Source organism: Cordyceps militaris (genome assembly GCF_000225605.1).
Source record: "Cordyceps militaris CM01 unplaced genomic scaffold CCM_S00004, whole genome shotgun sequence".
Taxonomy (NCBI): domain Eukaryota; kingdom Fungi; phylum Ascomycota; class Sordariomycetes; order Hypocreales; family Cordycipitaceae; genus Cordyceps; species Cordyceps militaris.
This window is the reverse complement of record NW_006271972.1, coordinates 734636-758026: the sequence shown is the minus strand read 5'-3', so window position 1 is coordinate 758026 and position 23391 is coordinate 734636. Positions and strand designations below refer to the sequence as shown.

Here is a 23391-nt window from a genome sequence, read left to right as displayed (position 1 = left end):
GGTCAATTGGGGGGAGAGTAACAAGGTTGAGCGCTTGTCGGGAAGAAGTGGTTTGAGGGAAAAGGGCGTCTGGTTTGGTCCGTTGCTCGGTCAGATGGGGCGCTGGGGGCTTGTTGCTGGCCTGGCTTGTGGCCTTGGGGCGACGAACGGCGAGAAAAAAAAAAAGCCACATGCACTAGCCTCTGTGTGGCTGTGGTGGGTGGGTGAGGAACGGGCATAGCTCGGCGGTGCTCGGCTATGCCATCGTACCGCCCAAATGACAAATGACAAGCAATGAAGATGAAGGGACATGGAGCTGATTGCCAGGGCGGACCCTGCCTGCGACCCTGCGACCGAATATTACTACACATGGTTACATGGTCCCAGAGTAATCCGAGAGGATCATCACATTCTCGTGGAGTGGACGCCTATTACCAACCTAGACTTGGCCATCACGAACATTGCATGTAAGTATTAAGCGGCGACCTGAGTAATCCCTGAATTATATACCGGTATACAAGGGCTTCTATGAAAAGTCCTGCTTCGTGGGTAACTACTACCTAATACTTGGTATTACTCTCCAATATCGCGTGCGCAATGCTACTCGTCTGCCTCTGGGCAACCATTTTTTGTATTACAATGTCATCCGCAATAGCTCTGCCTGCAATAATTGCGGTAGATCAAATACCAGCTAGCAGTAGACAAACAATGCGAACAATGGATGTAATCATTCACCCCAACTTGATGCCTTCTTTTTTTCTCCTCAGTGTTTCCAGTCTTGCAGCCAGTTATTAGCCACCATCCTGCCACAGATAATGTAACGCCATACAATTCATTGAAAATCAATTCTTTCCAATTTTTTGACCCCCTTCCTCATTTTACAATATTCCATCTGTACTTCGATGTGCTCGACCAACTCCTCCTTCCAAGCAACTTCCCTAACTAGCGCCATCGGCGAGTGACGCATCCTGGCGGGGCACTCACAGTTCTCACGACGGAGCGCAAACACACTCATTCAACCATCACCACCACCGCAGCCCATTCCTTGCTCGCCACCATGTCGCGGGCCCAGCTGTCGCAGCTTCTGCCTCTGCCCGAGGACGATCTGCAGCAGGTGCTCGACTACGGCAAGACGCTCTCCAAAGCCGACGCCGCCTCGCACTTTAGCAACCTGCTCGGCGACTCGCCCCTCGCCATCGACTTTATCGCGTCGTTTAACGCCCGTCGCGAAACCCCTGCCGCCGCTTCTTCAAGCGCCGCCGCGTCCGCCTCCTCTTCCGGCATCGACGGCGTGCCCCGGCCGAAGCGCGGCGGCCCCAAGAAGAAGAAGGCGCCGCTGCACACACCCCCGGCCCGCCTCCTCGATTCATACACCGGCCCGTCCGTCACAGCGTACAACAAGCAGCACGGGGATCTCGACTACATCTCACAGCGCGCCAGCGCGCCGCCAAGCAACCACGCGTCACAACCCGCGACACCGCCCTCCGCCGCGCCGAGCAGCGGTCAGCCTCCAAAACAGCAAGCCGCCCCCAAGCAGCACGCCTCGTCCACCGGCTTCCTCATCGCCGAGTCCCTCGGCAAGCCCAAGGCCAAGTCCAGCCCCAGCACACGCAGCTCCACGCCCAAGCCCGGCAGCAGCAACGCGACCAAGATTTCCATTTCCGGTGGCACGCCCATGGCCGGGGCCGCGACGGCCGTCGCTGACCTCGACGCCGCCATCCGCGCCCTCGAGGTCTCGACCAACCCGTCCCTCGACGACCCCCAGACGCGGCGCTGCCGCTGCGTCGCCACGCGGCACCCGCTGCAGACGGCCGCGCCCAACTGCCTCGCCTGCGGCAAGGTGATTTGCGTCAAGGAAGGCCTCGGGCCGTGCACCTTTTGCGGCGCCGCCCTCATCGCGCCCAGCGAGGTGCAGGCGCTCGTGCGCGCGCTCAAGGACGAGCGCGGCCAGGAGCGCATGGCCGCGCACGCCAACGCCCACCGGCGCGCCGCGATTTCGCAGACGCCGGCGCCCTTTTCGCAGCCACGAGGCCACTTTGGCACCGCCGTCGTCGAGGCCGGCCCGTCGCTCGCCGAGGCCGCCGCCGCCGAGGCCCGCGCGCACCGCGACAAGCTGCTCACGTTCCAGGCGCAAAATGCGCAGCGCACCACGGTCCGCGACGAGGCGTCCGACTTTGACGTCACCGCCGCCGTCGCCGGTACCGGCGGCAGCATGTGGGCAACGCCCGCAGACCGCGCGCGCGAGCTCAAGCGCCAGCAAAAAGTGCTTCGCAAGATGGAGTGGAACGCCCGGCCCGAGTACGAGAAGCGCCAGCAGGTCCTGAGCATCGACCTGGTCAACGGCCGCGTTGTCCGCAAGATGGCGGCCGTCGAGCGGCCGCCGACGCCCGAGGACGAGGATGAGACGATTCTCTCGCAGAGCGCCGCGGCCGGATCACACAGGAGCGCGGCGGGCGGTGCCTTTAGCAGCAACCCGCTGCTCGGATCGCTCATGAAGCCCGTCTTCACGCCCGCCAAGGGCAAGGAGACGGCCACGGGTGGTGCTGGCCGAGGGGATGGGGACGGCGCGGGAGACAAGGAGGCGGCGCGAACGCGGCGCGCACAGCGCAAGGGCTGGCGCCGGGTGCAGGACGACCAGGACGACAACGAGGGCGTGATTCTAGACGGCGGCATCCACGGCCATGCGATGGGCGCGGCCGGCGACGAGCCAGACTGTGGGTAACTGACGACAATCGGGCATGCGTGAACATTGGGCGTTTCATCACGATTTATAAAAAAGGCATCTATAGAGGTTCTGAGTGTTCATTTACACGGGGGCATACATATTCAAAAGCCCATCACATGAAAGCTCTCCACAATCTTGACTCCCAGTTCATCATGTTTAGGAAACTGATTTCATTGATTAAAAGTTGTAAAAAGGCATTTGTCGTAATCTGAAAAGGCAATTATTGCGACAAAAGTATGTATACAGAGGCAACTTGTCAAAAAAGAAAATTGTCAAAAGAAATGACACGACGAAATCGCAGGAAGAAATAGTCGAAACCAAAGAGAGATTATACGCCGGAAAGATTGCATACGTTTCCCTCTTCAATGAGAGAAAAAGAAACCAACCAAAAAATAAAGAACCGTCCAACCCTACTTTTTGTTACATCAGACCATGCCAGCCCATTTTTCCCTGGCTCTCAAGGAGCCCAGCCCTCCCTCCCATGTTCCTCTCGTCGAGAGCAGATTCAGTTCGTGACAACAATTGTGGCATGGCGTAGAAAGAAACCTCACCGAGATGGTTGCAGCCAGCCACGCAATATCCCGCCGAGGTCAAGAAAAAATGCAAATGTCAGAGGGCAGCTGACAGATGGCGGGAGTGCTCGCTCCCTGTTGTTGCCAAATCGGGTTTCCAAAATGAAAGCCCAACACGCCCAAATCAATCAAGTGGTATACATTGTCCGACAACGCTGCCAAGGTGCCCCCGTCTCGAGTACGAATCGTTCCCACGCATTGGTGTACAGGTTGTCGACGCTTACACGCGCTTGGCTTTGCGCTTGCGAGGGAGACCCCGGGCTTTACGGTCCTGGGCATCGACCTCGGCGAGCCACCTGCTGGCCTTGACCAGTTGAACGACGTTGATGATATTCTTGGCGAACATGATGGGGAAGCTGATGCCGGCGAGGATCCAGGGAACGGTGGAATCCATCTTATTGGCGCGCGCGAGCTCGAGAGCGGCGGCGCTGTAGGGGTCGGGGAAGAACTGCTTGAGCAGCGAAGCGTTCATCGGGGCACCGGCCTCGATGTGGGTACCGCTTGACTCCTCGACCGACTTGATGAGATGAGGCGAGAGGAGCGGCGAGGAAAAGGACAAGAGGTAGAGAGCGATGAAGAAGAGCTCGTTGAGGCCGCAAAAGATGAAGAGGACAGTCTAGTGATTTGTGTGCTGTTAGTCAACGCTGCGACGAGGGTCACAGGGCCAGTGTAGAGGGAACAAACGCGGTTGGTATAGTAGAGGTTCAAGAGCCAGCTCTTGCTCTTGTCAATGTTCTTGTGGCTTGAGTCGACGCCGCCAACGACGAGCGTGACGTACATGTGCATGTAGTGGCTGGAGAAGTCGAGGGCAATGAGGGCCTGGAAGAGAATAGCCCAGCGGGGAAAGGCCGAGGAGAGGAAGACGAGCAGACACGAGGTGGTGCAGCGATCGGTGACCATGTCGAGGACGGCGCCGAAGCGGGTCGACTGTTCAAAGACGCGAGCGGCGTAGCCATCGAGGGCGTCGAGCAGGCACGAGATGCTATAGAGGAACGCGCAGGTCCGCGGGTGGAGGGGCATATAGTAGAGTGAGGCGATGGCGAGGACGATTCGTGAATAGCCTATGGAAGAACAGAGGTCAGTCAGGTTCATTGTCTAGCTAGGGGATGCGCGCAGGGCGGCGTACCGATGAGATTAGGCCAAAAAAGAAAGATGTTTTCGCGCGTCTCCTCTACATCTTTGCTGGTGGTGACGGGCTCGGCGTGTGCCGAGCCGTTGCCATTCATGGTGACGACGGCGACGCCATTTGTCGTCTGGGGCTGCTGGTCCAGGAGCTGCGCGTTGTCGTCTGAAGGAGGGGACTGGGCGTCGCGGTTGCGCGCGGATCGTCGTCTGGTCGAGCGGGCAGACATGGTTGGGGTTGGGGGAGTAAGTCGCTTTTCTTTCTCACAACTGATGATGTAGAGGAGAGTTTGTCGGCGACGAAGCGCAGTTGTCGAGATTCGGCGGGTGGACGGTGGCAACCGATGGTTCCGGCGTGTGTGTGGTTTTCGGCAGGGGGTTTGAAAGCCAGCAAGGGACCTAATGAAGCTTTTTTTTTTTCTCTCTGACAGGAGATGGCGCACAGATGCGGGGGGAAGGACGGGTGCCCAATGTCGTAGAGGATTAAAAAGAAATAAGTGAAACGAAAAAAAAAAGTTGAAATGGAAGAGATGGCGAATAGGTAGATAAGGAGTGGACACGAAGTGAAGAAAGTGGAAAGTCAAGAGGTAATCAGAGAAGAGGGTTTCCTTGTGCAGGCAGTGTGGAAGGAAAGGAGGGAGCCAAGTGCCAAGTTCGTCGGTTACGTGCTAACTACAAATTATGTACCTACTAATAATCAGTCATAATCAGTAACATTAATTATTATAAAGGTAAAGACCATTATCTCTCTGATAGCGCTAAATAGGTAGTTAGCACAAGTGGCTATTTATAATAATTATTCCGTAGTTGACTCTCCATTTCATCATCATCTTTTTTAATCACTTGGATAGTGCATAGCAGTTCTTCGAAGCTATTCAAGTCACTGTATCTTCTGATTCCACCACCACGAAGCCCTCCCTCCGTCTCTCTTCACTAGGTACCTACCTACCTACTTAGGTACCTAATGTATCAACCAAAAATCCAAAAATGGGCAATACAGCCTCAGACAGCTTATTCGCTGCCAACCTGCCAACGAATAGCTCCTCCACAAACTCTCCAAAAACTACGCACCAACTCTTCCATGCCAATCAATCCGCTCCGCCCACGACCCGCGCCGTCAAACTCAATAGTTATCAGACCCTCGCTTTTTCGTACTGCCCCAAGACGCTTGCATGAGCCGGCCCCCAATCCCCCTCAGGTGGACCAGGTCGGCCGAGGCATCTCGCCTCATCTGCATGCCAGCCTCACCACTTACACACGTACACGGGCATCAACTGGGGATGAAGCTGGCCTAGCTCTTATGCGGTACTCCGTACACTACGCCGCAAAGCTTCTTCAGCCCATGGATGATAACACTTGATAGAAACGGACGGCCCTTGATCTCTTCCAACTTTTTCCATCTCCCATCTGGGCCAATTTTTCTCCGTCAGCCATCCCACCAAGTCATCAACCGATGCACAAAAAAAAGGCAGTTCGTTACATTTATTATCCCTTCCCACGTCAGTGGCCGCTCCCACCGCGGCTCGTCCGGGGCTGCGCGGAGGGTTTGTGGACCCCTGGTAATCCGGGGACCGGACGTCCCAATTCACCCACGTGCTCTTACGTCCGTCGCTCTCTATTTATACAGGCAAGAGTGGTGAGGGCAGTCAAAGCCTTTTCCATTACCTACTCCGCCATATCTTGGCATGCTTTGTTGCTCCTCGTAATAAACCCCGCGATCAGTGGCCCCCGGAGCCATCGGATCACATCGTTGTCCCGCATCTGCCGTTCGGGGGATATGTACCCAGCCATGCTTCCTCGAATCTGGCCTTCCACTTCCATCATAGACTAGTTTGATCCTAGACATGGATTCACAGGACGGACACCTGTCAAGAAAGTTGCCACTACCACATTAGCGCAGGCCTTGCCAAATCACTCGCTTCGCGCGCCTCGCCGTCCCATGTAGAATTTCCAACATGCCTCTCGCGCGTAGACTTTTTCTGCATTGTTCAGCGTAACATGAGATACGATATATGTTGTTTCTTGTCGTCGATACTTTGTTTGATTAGTTTCCCGTACATAAGTCGGCCCAAGTGGGCTTTGTGGACGAGGGGGCGGCGTTCCCTCTCGGGCCCGGGTCGAGCCGAGGGTAGACGCCGCCGCTACTCGCCATGGCGCCTGAGATGATAGTAGCGGAAACATGTGTATTCGCGGCTTCTTGTATCGGACGATGGAGGGGTATGGTGAGCAATATCAACCAGAGAGGGCTGGTTTCTACGCCGCAAGGCACCTGTATCAGCAGTACTGTGTTTACTTTGGAACACAAGTCAGATGAATTATGCATTTACAGTATACCTTTTATCTTCTTTGTATTCAGTCTATAATTGACCCATGTACCAGTTTTATTTTCCTTATTGTCTGCTCGGGGCTGTACGACACTGGACTTGCGGTGTGCCCATGACTGTCGTGCAGAATGTGAGCGTGCAGCTCAGCATACTGACAAGCACGTCAATCCCAAACGTCTAGGCAATGGCTATACGTAAGTAAAATGCAGCTCCCGGAGCTCCAATACCGCCCTTCTACTCCAAAGGTTGCTACCGGATCACACGAGCCGTGTGCCGTTCTGTCCGTCCTACCACAAAACCTGTATCCTCCGGCGGCGCGTTTACCCGTCCCCTCTGCCTCGCACAAACACAATATGGTCACTAAACAGTATTCATTGCATGTCTCGTGCGGTAGAAAGTCTCGGGGGTGCATTGCCGATGCACTGGCATGGCACTGCAGATGGCATCACACGTCAGGTAACACTGGGCGGGAGCTTAATATGTAGGTAGGCATTCGCCTTTTCGCGGATCACAACATGGTATTGATTAGGCTATTTTTAAAACGCGAGCCCTTGTCGCGATATATTGCCATCGGAAATTAACCGCAAATCATCATCGAGTTAGGGTTACCCGTCGCCCGTCTCGGCCAACGACAGCCAAAACAGGTGGACTGTTGTTGGCAATGTCTCGGCTTGCTCTTCGGGGCGACACTTGCAGCTTCCCCGAGACTACGTACTGCGTATCATGGATCAAAACACGTCAAGTACTCCGTTTAAGGTGCATCTTGAAGATTTTACACAGAAACGCCTGTTTCACTTCAATGGCCGCGAATAGCGGACGTCTGGTTTGAATAGCTCGATCCACATGATGTGGTCCTGCCGCTCTCATTTAGCATTTCATGGCGTTTCAGCGGCACAGTTATGCTGTGGCATTTTGCGACAACACACGTTGCCCGCATAAATATCTTTGCCCAGTAGAAAAACGCCAAAAATAACCATAGCCAGGGTTGATCGCTTGTACGAGATGCGATAACATAGTTATGCGCGTTCCTGCCTGACTCGGAGGAAAGAGAAAAGCACACCAAGGAAGGCGTGACGAGAGCCGTCGGCTCGTATGTATGCGGCACTATAAAAGAAACTAGAGGTGCGTTAGTGCATAGGGAGTATTGTGTTGTTCCGAGACCGTTGCACTGGTTTCTGGCATCAAAAGCAATGACTACATGGCGGCTGAGGCAGGGTGGACATAGGGTCTTGTCAAGAAAATCATGTTTCCTTGTGCAATGTGACAAGACTGGCTGAGAGCACGGCGGCGCCGAGGAGGCTCCGGTGTCGAAACGGGGAAAGGCAGTCCTGGTTGGGCACTGTCGATTGCCGAAGAGACCAGCCCATGTCCGTAGCAGGCGACGGGGTTGCGCCGTGACGGGTTGCGGGATTGGCCGTCGGCAGCGATTCGACCCTGCCGCAAAGGCCCGTGGCCCGGACGCTGGTGAGATTTCCGTTCTAGTCCGAAGGCAAGCCAGGTAGGTATAACTAATGGCATGTGCATCAGTCGGGGATCCATGGCTAGTTGCATTGGCTGGCATGGGAGTCGGGGATGTCTCGTCAAGCGATGTTTCGTTTGGAAGTGCAGGTGGTTGCAGACCACGACTGACAGGTTAATCGTTAATCGCGCATGGCGTCTGGTGTCTCACATGCTGGTGCTGGTGCTGGCGCTCGCAATGGCAGTTCATTAGTTAATTAGTATAGCGGTTTTTTTCGCGGAGCTTGTGTCAGTTGAAGAAGGCAGCACGGAATACGTGGTAATCAGCCATGTCTGGTGGCTTGCAACTGTGGATGGACAGCATGGTTGCAGCGAGGAACACGTCATGGGTTTCTCGGAGAGACCGCGAGTTGGAAAAAATTGAGGGCTGGCGATTGATGCCGTTTTGGTGCTGGTGAATCGTGCGATGATTAGGTTTCGAAGGCTTGGGGGGCTCGTCTCGTGTGCGGGATGGAGGGTTGGCGGGGGTGTGCAAGGAACTGTTTGGAGGGCCAAGTTGTCGAGGTTTGCTAGCTGGCAGACTAGAGAGAGATGTGGCTTGGGTCCGTAGGTGGATGAAGGCGGCGGATGCGGTGGGCAGTGCGGAACGAGTTTGGTGGAATATGCGCATGGAGTGTTTGTGGTTTGATAGTGGCGAGTCTGGATCGTGGTGATGGTGGATCGAAGCTGGCGCCCCGCCAAAGCAGGCAGGAGGTCGTGGGTTGGGTTCGTGGAGGCAGGGGAATTAGTGGTAGAATCGGGCAGGTCATATTTGAACAAAAGTCGAGAAGAGCGGGAGGGAAGAGGAAGCAAGAGGGCCGATCCTGATGGTGACATTGAGCCAGGGCAAAGGGGATCTACAGCATGCGGCATGCAGCAGCAAACGACGCCGAGCTGTCAGGTACCAAGTATCAGGAGGTAGGTAAGGTAGGTATGTACATCCGTACATACTTCCTGTTAGACGGACAGGCAAGGTGAGTTGGGCGGCGTGGCGTGTGCCAGGTGCCAACACCTTAGTATCTACGGTAGGTACAAAGTGTGGCTGGACGCTGGTGGTGGGGCTGGTTAGCGGGGCGCCCCAGTGCTGGATGGACAGCTGGTCGTTCGTTACCTTCATAAATAATACTTGGTACACTGGCAGGAAGCCATAACTACATGATTCCGTCCATAAGAGCGGGCAATATCAAGAGACTGGTTCAGCTAGCTACCTGTTATCGGATGGATACTTCCGACTGGTGACTGGAGTGAGATTGCTACTTTGCAGCAAGTCGTCTTTGCGTTTTATTCTCGAGAGAGGCTGCAAAAGTGGCGCACGAGCTGCTGGGGGGCAGCAGACGCACAACTAACTCGACTCGCTATGTTGTTGTATTCGCCTCCAAATATGTTATTAGCTGCAGCTACGGATAAGAAAATAATCGTTTCTCTTATAAATCGTTTTTACACGCCGCCACTTCCCGGTATTTTCTCTACTATCTAGGTTCATACAACTCGGCCTTACACTGCCAATTTATGCCAGTTTCCTTTTTGCACTGCTTCCTTGCTTTTTTCCTTTGATTAAATTTGCTCCCAAATTGAGAGAAAAAAAACCCCCCAAGAAACCCAAGAAAAATCTCGTTTGCCTGCAACACTGTCTAGGCTGCCGTTTGATCGATTCTCATCTCCAAACCGCCCCCCCCCCTTCCTGTTTACTCCGTACTCATCCGCATTCTCTTCCACCCTTCAACACCACATCACATCACAGACCACCCTCTTCCCTCCCCCTTTGGCCTACCGTCTGCCCTCCATTCCCAACGTTAGCCCATTAACCAGTTTCATCTCCCCAAAGCTTGGCTCAGCCGCTGCCCACTGCATCATCCTGCCAGCCGGCCTCTCCGTGTACCAGTACGGATACCAGGACACGACATCTCTATCGCTGACACAATTGTTGCCCGCCCCTCCAACGGAAACCCCTCCACGGCCTCATATTCGTCCACTTTTTGTGCGCGCCTCGTTTATTAGCCGCGTTGCTTTTCAGGACCCGGCAAGGGCAAGGGAAGAAAAAAAAAAGCCCCCTCGGTCAGCGACGGGACCTTGCAGCCTTTGTCACACCCTCGCTAGGCTGCGTTTCTTTTTATGATCCCGCTCTTATTAGTTACTGCTACTCCTGCAATACCCCAACTTGCACCATTACCCTGGCTCCTCGACTGACCCCGGTTTGCTTCCTTGTCCCCATTCTCCCTATATCTATCTAGGCCCACCACGCTTAGACCAACAAAGGCGTCGAAAAAAACGCCCGCTGACTTTGCCTAAAACTCTACCCTTAAAAGCTCTCTTCCTACCTTGACGCCTCATCCCAACATCTTGCTCTATTCTGGCGCGCTCTCCTTGATCTCGGCCTCCTTTTACTCGTCACCTCCGTCGTCCTGGTCCCTCCAACCTTTGTCGTCCACCGTCCTTCCCGCGCAGCCTCTGCTCGCTCCACTGGTGCTGTCAGTCGAAATCGAAATCGAAATCTCACCTCGGCAGCCTCTCATTCGCTACACTGCGCTCTACGACTGATCCACGGATAGCTCCCTCGGCTGCATCTTGGCCTCCGTCTCAAGTCTTGAAGAAGCGAACTGGACTCAGCTACTGCAAACATGGTGGCTCCTCACCCTACTCTCAAGGCTACCTTTGCCGAGAGGGCTGCCACAGCCGCTCATCCTCTCAACGCTTATCTCTTCAAGTTGATGGATCTCAAAGCCTCGAACCTCTGCCTGAGCGCTGATGTCGCCACCGCTCACGAACTTCTCTACTTTGCTGACAGGATCGGCCCCGCCATTGTCGTCCTCAAGACCCATCACGACATGGTGTCTGGATGGGACTTTCACCCTGAGCGTGGTACCGGCGCCAAGCTCGCTGCTCTAGCACGCCGCCACGGCTTCCTCATCTTTGAGGATCGCAAGTTTGGAGATATCGGCAACACAGTCGAGCTGCAGTACACCAGCGGCTCGGCGCGCATCATTGAGTGGGCTCACATTGTCAACGTCAACATGGTTCCCGGCAAGGCCTCCGTCACCTCACTGGCCAACGCTGCCTCGAGATGGCTTGAGCGTTATCCTTGCGAGGTGCGAACCTCGGTAACCGTCGGGACTCCGACCACAGAGCAATTCGACCACGAGCACGAGGAGCAGGAAGTCGCACCCGCGACACAAGACCTGCCACCCGTGTCTCGACGAGAAGATGGCCGCAAGGGAAGCATCGTTTCCGTCACCACCGTCACACAAAAATACGAGTCCGCTCTGTCGCCGCGCCTGAACAAGGGTATCAGCGAGAGCGACGAGATGCTGTTCCCCGGTATCGAGGAAGCCCCCCTGGAACGCGGCCTGCTCATCCTCGCGCAAATGTCGAGCGAGGGTAATTTCATGAACAAGGAGTATACACAGGCCTGCGTTGAGGCTGCTCGCGAGCACAAGGACTTTGTCATGGGTTTCGTGTCCCAAGAAGCTCTCAACGCCCAGGACGATGATGTATTTGTGCACATGACGCCCGGCTGCCAATTGCCGCCCCAAGACGAGGTCAACGGCACGCTCAAGGGTGACGGCAAGGGCCAACAATACAACACTCCCGCTAGCATCATTGGCGTTGCTGGCTCCGACATTGCCATTGTCGGACGCGGTATCCTCAAGGCCAACGACCCGTATGAGGAGGCCGAGCGATATAGATCCGCCGCATGGAAAGCATACACGGAGAGAGTGCGGTGATGGCACCACTTCGTCTTCATTTGTTTTTTTTGCATATACTTGGCTTGCTTTGATTATGGTTATTTTGGGCTATGCTGTTTTTCTTTCCCTTACCTTTTACGATGTCGTATGAGTGAACTTGCTTGGAATGGATTTATCTTTTTTTCTTTTTTCTTTTCTTTTTTTTTGGTTGCCTCGTCTGCTTCTTCATACCCTCTTCGCCTGAAGATGAGAAAAAGTTGTTGCCAAGCGTGGAGCACTGGAAGGAAAAGCATCGTGATGCGCTTGACAGATGAAATGAGATGAACGAGATTGAAAGAGAACATGATTTTCAACTTTGAGATCCAACGCCCATTCGCATCGTCATTGTTGGCTCGGCCATTTGTTCAGTAGAAACTGTTGTATAATCCGAGTTCATGATGATATATCAATAATCTAGGCCGTGAGTCAAGCGGCTGTTTGTTCGACCCACCCATTGCGCGGACTTAACGGCCCGTAGACGTCCCTGATAACCTTTTTGAGACTTCAGCAAGTAGCGACTGTCACGTCATTAATAATACAGAATAGGCTAGTTCTCTGTTCCATCAATCGAACTTTGTCTCTTTCACCTCGCACTTCGTTTTTCTTCCTCACTTGCGACGACGCGGATAAACCATCTCGTAGCGCAACAACAGTCTCCGCCGCCGCAGCCCACTAGGTACCAGTCTACACCTGTCCGCCATCTCTGGAAATCGTTCTTCACGTTGCCGCCCTGGTCGTGTCTCGCGTATCGAGCGATTCAACGCGTGACTGTGACAGTTTGCCATACGCCCCCTCACACGAATATCCTGCCCGCCCAGCATGGCAGACATGATTGGGTTGCTGGTTGAGACGCGCCCGCCCGCGAGGAAGAGGAGAAGAGTCGTCATATCCTGTTTCGAATGCCACCGGCGAAAGCAAAAGGTACAACAGACGCTCTATACTGGCGGGTGTTCAACCCCGATTCTGGCTATTACACCCCCCCCCCCAAATAGGCAACTTGCTAACACTCCCCTCCTCTGCGTCCATCCAGTGCGACAGAGAGCTGCCGTGCGGGAACTGCGTCGCCCGAAATCGAGAAGCGAGCTGCGCCTACGAGGCCAGCGCACCGACATCCAAGACCCTGAAAGAAAACGGCGTAGCGGCGGGAGGTGCTCCCGGCGACAGATCGCGCCCGACGGAGAGCCCTCCGCGGGCGCACGCGACCGGCGACGGCCCCGCACGACGCGGCAGCGGCGACGATCCGACGCTGTCCTCCATGGCCGCGGCGCTAGGCTACTCGCAGACGCGGCCATCGACGCTGAGCCTGCTGCGCACCATTGAGACGGCCGACCAGCAGCCGGGCGGCGGCGGCGCATCATCGCGGTACCGCGGCGCGGACTCGAGCGCCGCCGGCGAGCTGGCCCCGATTCGCGAAAAGTACAAGGGCCTGGTGCGGCAGCTGCCCGCCAAGACGTACATTGACCGGCTCGTCAGCATGTACTTTGAGGACCTGCACCACCAGTACAACTTTGTCGACCAGGACACCTTTTTCGAGCAGCTCGACGAGTGGAACCGCTTGCCGTTTACGCTGCTCTCGTCGCCCGAGGGCCTGCGGCCCGCCATGCGCTTCTTCCCCGCGCTGCTCTTCCAGATCCTCGCCACGGCGCTGCTGCTGTTGCCGCCGGGCACCCCGGACCCCGTCTTTGACTCGCTCAAGTACGCCGGCGGCATGACGTTTGAGAACCTCGCGACGGATTACAGCGATTCCGGCGCGGCCATTGTCAACCTGTTTGGCAAGAACGCGCTGGACGAGGTGACGGTGCAGGCGCAGTTTATACGTGCGCTGTTTCAAAAGTACACGGCGCGTGTAATTGAGTGTGTATGTGCAGACATTCCTTGTTGTGGTCTATCGGTAGTGTGGCTGACCTCTTCATAGTGGCATGGCATTGCCGCAGCCATCCGGGACGCTCAAGAATTGGGCATGCACCGCGACTCTCTAGATCCGAAACCTGAAGACTCGAGCGTCGAAAGCATACTGAAAAACCAATGGCGCATATTACATAGAAGGAAAATGTACATGATGCTCGTCTCATGGTACGTTCCCTACGCATCCTTCCCTCTCCCACTAATCTAACCAGTTATCGCATTAGGGACATCAACATGGCCGTCTTCCTGGGCCGTCCAGGCAGCGTTGTGTGGGCGCACGGGCTTCCTTCGCTCCCCGTCGACGCGCCGACGCCGCTGGACTGCGCCAAGACGCCGATCGAGTCGCGCGACCAGGCAGTCGATCCGCCGACGCTCATCACGCGGCAGCTGTTCCTCTTCAAGATTGGCGAGGCGCTCCGGTACGTGCTCGACCTCGAGCCGGACGGGTCGCACCCCAAGGACTTTTCCAAGGTGGACCACGTGCACCAGCTGATGGAGGCGCTGCGCGACGACACGCCGGCGGCGTTCCGGCTCGCGAACCCGGACCGGCGCTGGGACGAGCACCCGGCGTGCGCGGGGTGGATCCACCAGTCGCGGCTGTACCTGGAGCAGCTGCACTACTTTGGCATCATGGCGCTGCACCGGCCGTACATTTTCCACCGGCGGGCGAGCCGCGTGGCGGCGCTGCGGGCCGCCGTCAACATGCTGGGCATCCAGCGGCAGACGTTTGACGGCCTGCCGCTGATCCAGTGGCGCGGGTTCCACCTCTTCTTTGGCAGCTTCGACGCCGTCGTCGTCATCGCGTCCATCTTCATCCTGTTCCCGCACGAGAGCCCCGAGCTGCGCGACAGCGCCGTCCGGCGCTTCCACTGGACCATTGCCAAGTTTGAGGCCATTCGCGAGCACAATTCCGTGGCGCGCGCCGCGCAGGGCGTTCTGACCGCCATTCGCTCGCGCTTCATCAAGGCCATTGGCAGTGGGACGCCCGGGCCGAGCCCCGACACAGAGGCCGGCGCCGCAGACCAGACGACGCCGGACAGCGGCCGACTAGACCCGGCGGCCGGCGGCGGCAGCAGCAGCAGCAGCGGCCTCTCGACGAATGACGTGTCGCTGGGCATCTCGCCGAGCGCCGGGAGCAGCGCGGCGGAACCCTGGGGCGCGGCCGGGTGGTCGCTGCCGGAGGCCAGCCTGGCCTCGCTGGCGCCCATGTACCCGACGTCGGATCTGCTCTTCAACGACCTGATGGTGAAGCAGGGTGAGGCGGACCTGGCAAACTGCACGCTGGACGCCATCGGCGCGCAGCAGATGGCTGGTGATGGGTTCGGCATGACGTGTCAGTTTGATGGCGACTTTGCGGCGGATAATACGTTCTGGCAGTTCCTGAACCACTTCAACCCCGAGTTTACGAGTTGATATGCAAAACCAAAGCAATATGATATGATGTAAGCGATTGGGTTTAGTTTATTTGAATGTTTAGCAATTGTCCGTTTACATTCTTCTTTAAAAACTCTCCTCTAGTAAGAGTAAATTTACAAGGAAAAGTAACTAGTACTTTTTAAAAAGAAGACTACTTACTATATTCTTTATTTTTTAATACCTATATTTTATGAAATAGTTTTACTACTTTATAGAGTTAAGGAGCAATTATTAAAAAGTATAACTTTTACTATAGATTAACAGTATTTTAGACTTCTTGTGGGCGACCAACAAGAGCTCCATTAACATCTCGCCCGTCATGATGGGCTTCTTTAACCGCTGGGTTCGCCCGGGGAACCTGAGCATTCCGCTCGACGCCCGGGGTAGGTTCGAGGTTAACGGCTGTAATAACTAAGAGAGCATGTGAACGTAAGCGGCATAATTGTGCATTTTCCAATCAAAATTGTGACGCGAGATGGCGAAATGGGCTGCATTGCATGGTGATGAGCTGGTTCCAGGAAAAATGCGGACGCATGCGTGCGAGTGAAAGCTATTTACTCGACTCGCTATCATAGCAATATGATTATTCGACCAATTGCTTGCATGACGGACGTGGCAAGAGGCCATTCTCATCATCTAAAGTACATTGTTTATAACCATCAATGTGCAATCATGCTCTGTAGATTTACATGTAAAGAGCAAAGTAGTGTATTATGGCCGGGATCGTACAGTTTCGATTTCAAAGGCACTGAGGGTTCGGAAAGTAGAGCCGCTAGAAGCAAACCAAAAGAGCAATCGAAGACACACAAGAGACATTGGCACCTCAGACGAATAGGCGGAATTACGGAACCGAGCCGGCTTCTGATGCGAGTGAAGCCACGCAATCACGGTGCAGGGGTACTTTTGAGGTAATAATAGTATCTGAACATGCGCTTTAAACCCCTCTTTATTAATAGCCCCCGGGAATGCTTTTAGAAGCATGATGCTTGTAAAATCCAGAGTAGTCTTGGCGTAGAAACAGGGTTCCCCCTCGGCAGATATCGTAACTAGCGTGTTACCCCGCGCTTGAAAGGCTTGTTCAGTCATGCGACGGCTGGAAGAGGAATATTTTACAATACATTGAAATATGCATCAGAAAATGGCGCGTCAAGCGTACCTGAGGCTGACATTATGAAGTGAATGGCTGTGCAATGCAAGGAGCTCCCGCTCCCACCGTTATGATATTGCTCAACCATGGACGGGTATTCTATACTGCAGGGGGGGGAGCTATAGTTGTATAAATAAGCTGGTCTTGCTGCCTTGAAGATGGCCAGATTAGCTTGATCTTGTGTCCCATTCCTTTGCAAGATATGCTTCATTCTACTTCCTTTCTTGCCGTGGCCTTGCTGGCTCTGCCGGCCGCTGCCGCCAATATCACGACCCCGAAACCCGGCGGCAGCTGCCAAGGCAAGAAGAGCACGCGGCCTAATATTGTATTCATCATGGCCGATGACCAGGACAAGACGATGGCCTCGACGGACTACCAGCCCCTTCTGAAGAAGTACATTGGTGAACAGGGCACGGAGTTTCACAAGCACTTTTGCACCGTCTCGCTCTGCTGCCCGTCGCGTGTTTCGCTGTTGACTGGTAAAGCTGCCCACAACACCAACGTCACTGACGTCCGATCGGTAAGTTGATGCCGCTCTCACCCCAGATCCATGTTGCAAAAAAGGCTTACAATCATTAGCCCTACGGTACGTCGAGACCTAGCAAGCTGGGCCTTTCATGCCAAGGTTCTAACGCACAGCAGGCGGCTACCCGAAATTCATCGCCGAGGGCCACAATGAAAACTACCTTCCCGTCTGGCTGCAGCAAGCCGGGTATAATACCTATTATACCGGCAAACTGATGAACATGCACGGGGTCGAAACGTATAACAACCCATTCCCTGCTGGCTGGAACCGAAGTGATTGTACGTTCTTGTCCCTTCCATATCCATCTAAGAGAAAGCACACACTTAAACTCAAGACTCAAACAGACCTCCTCGACCCCGGTACCTACAGGTACCTCAACTCTGTCATGTCTCTCGACGAGCAAGAGTACCGATCCATGGCGGGCACATACTCTACCGACAACATCCGCGATCGCGCCGTCGAGTTCCTCGGCAACGGCATCGACGCCGGCAAGCCCTTCTTCCTCGGCGTCGCGCCCATCGGCCCGCACGGCCAGGACACCCCCAAGGGCTTCGACCACCCGATCCCCGCGGACCGGCACAAGGACCTCTTCCCGGACCTGCAGGTGCCGCGCACGCCCAACTTCAACCCGGACAAGGCCGGCGACGTGCACTACTTCGCCAGCACGCCCAAGCTCGCCCCGCACCAGGTCGAGTACCTCGACGAGTACTACCGCCGCCGCATCCAGGCGCTGCAGTCGGTCGACGAGCTCGTCGAGGCGCTCATGCTCAAGCTCGAGCAGCACCGACACGTCCTCGCCAACACGTACGTCTTCTACACCTCGGACAACGGCTACCATCTCGGCCAGCACCGCCTCCCGCCGGGCAAGTGTACCAGCATGGAGGACGACATCAACGTACCGCTGCTTGTCCGCGGGCCGGGCATCGCCAAAAAGGCCTCGGTCAGCATCCCGACGTCGCACACGGATCTTGCGCCGACCTTCTTTCAGATTGCTGGCATTGACCTGCGCGACGACTTTGATGGTGTTCCGATGCCGTTGACAGTCGAGCAGCAGCAGAGCAAGACGGTCAAGGGCGAGCACATCAATGTGGAATACTGGGGCGGCGCATACCTGGAAGGCACCGTTTTCCCACACGGTAAGAGAGCGTCCCTGCTAGCATCGATTTCTTTGAGCACAGTTAGTAGCCTTCGGGAGAAGAAAGAGCTAATCACATCTGCCTACAGACCCAGAAACCGCGCGCAATACGTACAAGGCCCTCCGCGTTGTCGCCGACGACTACGACTTCATGTACACTGTCTGGTGCACCAACGAGCGCATGCTATACGACATGAAGCAGGATCCGTACCAGATGAACAACCTCTACAGCACTTCTGGCAACGCTACCGGGTACCCCGTCGATCAACTGAAAGCGCGCCTGGACACTCTGCTGCTTACACTCAAGAACTGCAAGGGTGAGGTGTGCCGCCAGCCCTGGAGCTTCGTCTTCCCGCCCTCGTCAGGACAGGACATTCAGACGCTCGCCGATGCCATGGACACAAAGTACGACGAGTTCTTCGGCTCGCAGGAAGCTGTCAAATTCTCGGCCTGCGCCGGGGGCTACTTGTTGGAGTATGAAGGTTCCTTTGCGCCTCGGCCGTTTGCCAATGAAAAAGGAGAGGCTGTCCTAGCAGCTCGGATGGAGGACTGGGTTTAACCATCAAATTCCCTGGCGGTGAAGGTTTCACTTCTTTCTAGGCGAGGGCCTTGGAAGTGACAAAGTCGGAAGCGAGCGGGAAGCACACTGTCAAATTAGATACCCAACGCGGCTATCCATTAAATTCTCTTGAAGCTTCAGATTATGCATAGAGAGAGGTAGCTTGAAATTTCGAAAATGACTGTCAGATAATCCCCCAACTGTAGCATCAGCCTTCCCAACAGGCAGGGCGGCCGTCCGCTGGAAAATAATTTACAAGTAAAGGAATAGAGAGGGGGGGGGGGGGGGGGGTAGAATACGGATAAGAATTATAGGGTAAAAAATAAGAATAGTAAGAAAATGATTAGAATTAGAAAGATGAAGAAGTTGATAGATAGGTAGTATAACTACTGGTAAGTACATAAGAATAAGGAGATACTAGGGCACAAAGGAGCAGCAGTGCGCGCTAAATACGTGGCGAACCGAGCATGGCTGTGACTTGGTAGTCATACATACACAAAGCGTTAATTTACTGTAATTTACTGAAAAGCAAAACACCGTGCACCTACCATGGTTACGTCATTCCTAGTTGGAAGGAAGGAAGCGCTCGGGACGGATAGGTTTCTTCAGCCGCCAGGGATATTTCGGCACATGGTACATACCTAGTAGGTATGTACAGACATGCACCGTATGTACAGACATGCACCTTTACAAGGGTTGCATCTGAATAGTCGCAAGTTAGGCAGTTACTGCGGAACGCCGCATTGGTGGGGGCAACATGGGCGACATCGCTAACCGCTGGGGAACAAGGAAGGTGTGGATGCTGCATCTGCTGATTGGCAAACCGGCATTGCAAAGTGAGACAGATGAGCTTCTCATGGACGCCACAGAGCTCCAGGGCTGTTTGTGGTGATTGGCATGCTGGTTGTTGAGTACCTAAATAATAGTTAACTAGACACGGAGGTTGAAAGGAAGAAGAAGACGAGGCGGCATTATTAGCGCCCCGGTGCGGAGTCGTTAGGATTCCTTCACTGTACTTTCTGAGGTACTTTGTAGCAGGTAATAACGAATTGCTTGCAGTTACAGGGCAGCACCCATGCCTGATGGACGACCAATCAAAACCAAGGCGATACCCAGCCGTCCTATTTTCAGTGCGAATTGATTCGTAGATTCTTTCGCTTGTTGGAGTCAGCCCAGGGTTCCGTGAGGGGAAACCGAGTTAATTTGTAGCCAGCCATACGAATACACGTTGTTGTCACCTGTGAGAGGCGCCATCAACTGGTAATAGTGCAATTATTCGAGGATATAAAAAATGGGGGCACTTTAAGAGAACTGGGGCTATTTCTTCGCTCTCTGCCTTCACTTTTCTGGGGCGGAACAACGCGGCGCGCGCGCTAATAATTCAATTCTGTCCTGCCAAAAAAAAAAAAGAGAGCAAAAAATATCACCAGGTCATCATTGAAACTCGTTGTGATTGGCAATTGCAGCCAATCCTTCTTCCGCGGCGCTTAACGCAGACCTGCACGCACCACGGCACACTGCAGCTTTTCCTGCTGGCTGTCCTTGTCCGTTTAATTGATTCCTCTCACCTGCACCTCACTTCCTCCCTCACTCTCTCGTCTCTACCAGTACTGTGCGCCCGAACGAAAACGAAACCCACGATTAAGAAAAATCCTTTCGCTACACCACAGCCTGTCGATATATTTTTCTTCCTATTTCGAGCGCACGCACATGTGCACCCATACATCATACGAGTCATCATATAGCAAACATATTTCCAAAAAAGAAAATCGTCGACGAAATGTCAAAAGCGATACCCGCCAACACCGGCCCAAATCAGGACCATATCCTAGGCTTTGCCCACCGCTATAATGACTTGATGCTCGTTCGCGATTCTACAGATAAGCTCATCGAGGTATGCTGCCGCCCACGCCCAGAGGAGCACAGGCCATTGTACCAGCAGCGGGCAGAAACTGACGAGAACCTCTTTTTTTTTTTCCCCGCGCTTGTAGGATGTTCTATTATATTGCCAGGGTCTCGAGCGTGCCCTGCATCAGGAAACGGTCCGCTTCGAAGGCGAGCTGCGCAACTGCCGGCTCGACCTCGACGACGCCAACGCCTCCCGCCGCGAGCTCCAGCAGAAGCTGTCACATACCGAGTCTGAATTCAATTCTCTATATAAGGAAAAAAATACTTTCAAGGTGGGTAGCATTGTACTGGTTGGTCGGTCGTCGTCCTCGTTGCGGTTGTTGCGCCGCCACTTTGGGCAGCGATGCATTGGCATTTTCTCTGTGCAACACGGCAAAGGGACAGACGCAGCCGGTACTTGACAGCAGTTCAGCTCTAACAACATCACAAGCAGACTCAAAATCCATATATTGTCGTTTTGATTGACGGGGACGGTCTTTTGGTGAGCCCATCTTCTAACCTGCTTGCGCATGGGAGAGAAGAGGACGAAAACGATTAACACCAACCTTCAGTTCCAAGATGCTTGGGTACGACAGGGCATAGAAGGCGGCAAAAAGGCAGCCAACGCCCTCCGCGGTGCCGTTGCGAGGCAGTGGACCGACAAGAGCCAAGATGTGCAAATCATCGCCAAGGTCGTCGCCAACTGTTCCGGTCTCGTCCGCACCCTCAACAGCCACGATCTCCGTGACTTTGCCATCGGTTTCACCCAGGGCCATGCCGCCTTTGATTTTGTCGACGTCGGCAGCCGCAAGGAGCGTCGCGCCGACCCCAAGATTCGCGGTTCGTCCTACCCAACCTGCCCCTCATTCCCCCGTTCCCGTTGCCTCGAACCGAGTGTACTAATGCAACAGCGGCACCAGACAACACCCGCTGGCACCTTGGAAATCAGAACTGCCAACAGATTCTCCTTGGCGTCGGCCATGACGCCGGATACGCTGCCCTCCTCCAGGAACTGTTTCGCGCGGACCCCGCGGCCCGCGACCGCATCAGCGTTATCGAGGGTGGTGCTTCCGCCATCGCGGCCGACATCAGGGCCACCGGCGTCAACACGACACGTCTCGACAAGGACCTGTTCCGCGCTGACAAGCTCGTCGAGCGCACCTCGGCCTATGCCGTGACCGCCATCGGCCGCACCGCAAGCCCTGCCAACAGCGTTGCCTCGAGCGGTGCCGGCGCCGGCGGTGGTGCCGCGCCGAGCTCGTCGACGTTTTCGTACGCCAATGCTATCACCAATGGCACGCCGCCACCGACCATGAGTATCCCGCTCGCGCCCAACAAGCCCAGCCCGCGCGCCAAAGCCAGCCCCTCGTCCTCCCCGAGCAGCAGCGCCTCGGCGCAGTACCAGACGATTCCGCCGCAGCAGCCCGACTGGCACCCGGGCCCGCGCGGCCTCGACGAGCCCATTGTCGTCAACGTGGCCGTCATGGACGCCGTCAAGAGGCGCAAAGACGCGGACAAGCTGTGCAACAATCATTTCCTGCGCGGGCCCTGTGCCAAGGGCGACGGCTGCAACTTTGTGCACTCTTATAAGCCCAACGCCGAGGAGATCAACGCCATTGCCGTCTTGGCCCGCCAAAATCCGTGCACGCACCGCCAGGACTGCGAGAACTGGGAATGTATATACGGACACCACGTGAGTTTTCTTCCCGTTGCTGCAGCGGGCTCTGCTTCTATCGTGCACCAGCTCACTAACGTTGTTCCAGTGCCCGAGTATTAGAGATGGAGTTTGCACCCATCCCTATTGTAAATTCGACGCGGATCAGCATCCTCCTGGAACAAAATTTACCTTGTCCAAGTCGTCCAACCGATAAACAACAATAATGTCTACCACCTTTTGCACGCAAAACACTCGAATGGGTGTCTTTTTCTCCGCCAGGAGAGGAAAATGAGAATATGTACAAGTTTTGGCCTTCTTTTTTGCTATGTTCTTTCATGTACAAGTTTTGCTCTCCCAAGGAAAGAAGAAAGTCCACAAAGGAGAATATGATTTGGCTTGCCTGGCTATCCTTGCTTTGATCAGACTTTTGCTGTGTTGTTAGAACACTCTTCTTGTGCTCTATTTTCTCTTTTGTCATATTCTAGTGGGCTGACCACTGTCTCCGATATCAAGAATGATTATGATTGTGCTTTTTGGCCGGACTATGAGAGAGGAAGGGGGGGGTTACATTCTGCCCAAGGCCTAGCAGTTGGGTTTTGTATAGCGTTTTGGTTGTACTAGTATGGAAACAGGCGTAGTGACTTTAGCTTTAGCTTTGTTACACTATCGCAACTGCTCCCATTTATTTTACACTTTTGCGTTCTTGCCTTGTTTCTCGTGCATGCAGATGGGGAGGCACGCACGGGCGGCCGGTGGGAGCCCCCGGAGCCCCTCCACCGACATGCATTTTTCGGACTTGAAGGGCGCGTCGCCGCCACCCGCGCGACAAGCACGGCCACCCCTCTCGTGCACCCAGCTCTCTTCTTGCAACGCTCGCACTTGTTCGTCAAACGACCCCCTTCCCAGCCCATGGACGACCCCCCCATCCTCATCCTCGACGGCGGGCTCGGCACCTCGCTCGAGCAGCACTACGGCTGCGTCTTTGACCACGCCACGACGCCGCTGTGGTCCTCTGACCTGCTCGTCACGGACCCGGCGCGGCTCCGGCAGTGCCAGGCCGATTTCGGCCGCGTGCCCGTCGACGTGCTGCAGACGGCCACGTACCAAGTCTCGGTCGCGGGCTTCGCCGGCGGCACGCACGGCGGGATCCCGCGCGCGCGCATCCCGCACTACCTCGACGCCGCGGTGCGCATCGCCCACGCGGCGGCGCCGCCGCCC

General features: G+C 55.1%; 7 protein-coding genes across 7 annotated transcripts; 5 read left to right on the top strand and 2 right to left on the bottom strand.

Moving 5' to 3' along the window:
• Positions 1–1036: 1036 nt before the first annotated feature.
• On the top strand, positions 1037–2701 carry CCM_05259 (C2HC5 finger protein; the record flags this gene model as incomplete). Its single annotated transcript, XM_006670404.1, has 1 exon — positions 1037–2701. The coding sequence occupies one exon, from the start codon at positions 1037–1039 to the stop codon at positions 2699–2701; it is 1665 nt and encodes a 554-aa protein (XP_006670467.1).
• Positions 2702–3496: 795 nt separating this feature from the next.
• CCM_05258 (CDP-diacylglycerol-inositol 3-phosphatidyltransferase PIS) lies at positions 3497–4628 on the bottom strand (the record flags this gene model as incomplete). Its single annotated transcript, XM_006670403.1, has 3 exons — positions 3497–3892; positions 3961–4337; positions 4403–4628. The coding sequence occupies 3 exons, from the start codon at positions 4626–4628 to the stop codon at positions 3497–3499; spliced, it is 999 nt and encodes a 332-aa protein (XP_006670466.1).
• Positions 4629–7738: 3110 nt separating this feature from the next.
• On the bottom strand, positions 7739–8261 carry CCM_05257 (uncharacterized protein; the record flags this gene model as incomplete). Its single annotated transcript, XM_006670402.1, has 2 exons — positions 7739–7826; positions 7918–8261. The coding sequence occupies 2 exons, from the start codon at positions 8259–8261 to the stop codon at positions 7739–7741; spliced, it is 432 nt and encodes a 143-aa protein (XP_006670465.1).
• A 2576-nt stretch (positions 8262–10837) lies between these two features.
• CCM_05256 (orotidine 5'-phosphate decarboxylase) lies at positions 10838–11941 on the top strand (the record flags this gene model as incomplete). Its single annotated transcript, XM_006670401.1, has 1 exon — positions 10838–11941. The coding sequence occupies one exon, from the start codon at positions 10838–10840 to the stop codon at positions 11939–11941; it is 1104 nt and encodes a 367-aa protein (XP_006670464.1).
• An 819-nt stretch (positions 11942–12760) lies between these two features.
• CCM_05255 (Fungal transcriptional regulatory protein) lies at positions 12761–15259 on the top strand (the record flags this gene model as incomplete). Its single annotated transcript, XM_006670400.1, has 4 exons — positions 12761–12862; positions 12972–13799; positions 13857–14014; positions 14071–15259. The coding sequence occupies 4 exons, from the start codon at positions 12761–12763 to the stop codon at positions 15257–15259; spliced, it is 2277 nt and encodes a 758-aa protein (XP_006670463.1).
• A 1220-nt stretch (positions 15260–16479) lies between these two features.
• Positions 16480–18629, top strand: CCM_05254 (arylsulfatase precursor; the record flags this gene model as incomplete). The annotated part of the gene is made up of 6 exons (XM_006670399.1): positions 16480–16503; positions 16576–16929; positions 16989–16995; positions 17049–17213; positions 17280–18071; positions 18160–18629. 6 exons carry the CDS (start codon positions 16480–16482, stop codon positions 18627–18629), a joined length of 1812 nt encoding a protein of 603 aa, XP_006670462.1.
• Positions 18630–20409: 1780 nt separating this feature from the next.
• Positions 20410–22387, top strand: CCM_05253 (CCCH zinc finger DNA binding protein; the record flags this gene model as incomplete). Its single annotated transcript, XM_006670398.1, has 5 exons — positions 20410–20523; positions 20642–20930; positions 21120–21356; positions 21437–22209; positions 22280–22387. The coding sequence occupies 5 exons, from the start codon at positions 20410–20412 to the stop codon at positions 22385–22387; spliced, it is 1521 nt and encodes a 506-aa protein (XP_006670461.1).
• Between the last annotated feature and the right edge of the window lie 1004 nt (positions 22388–23391).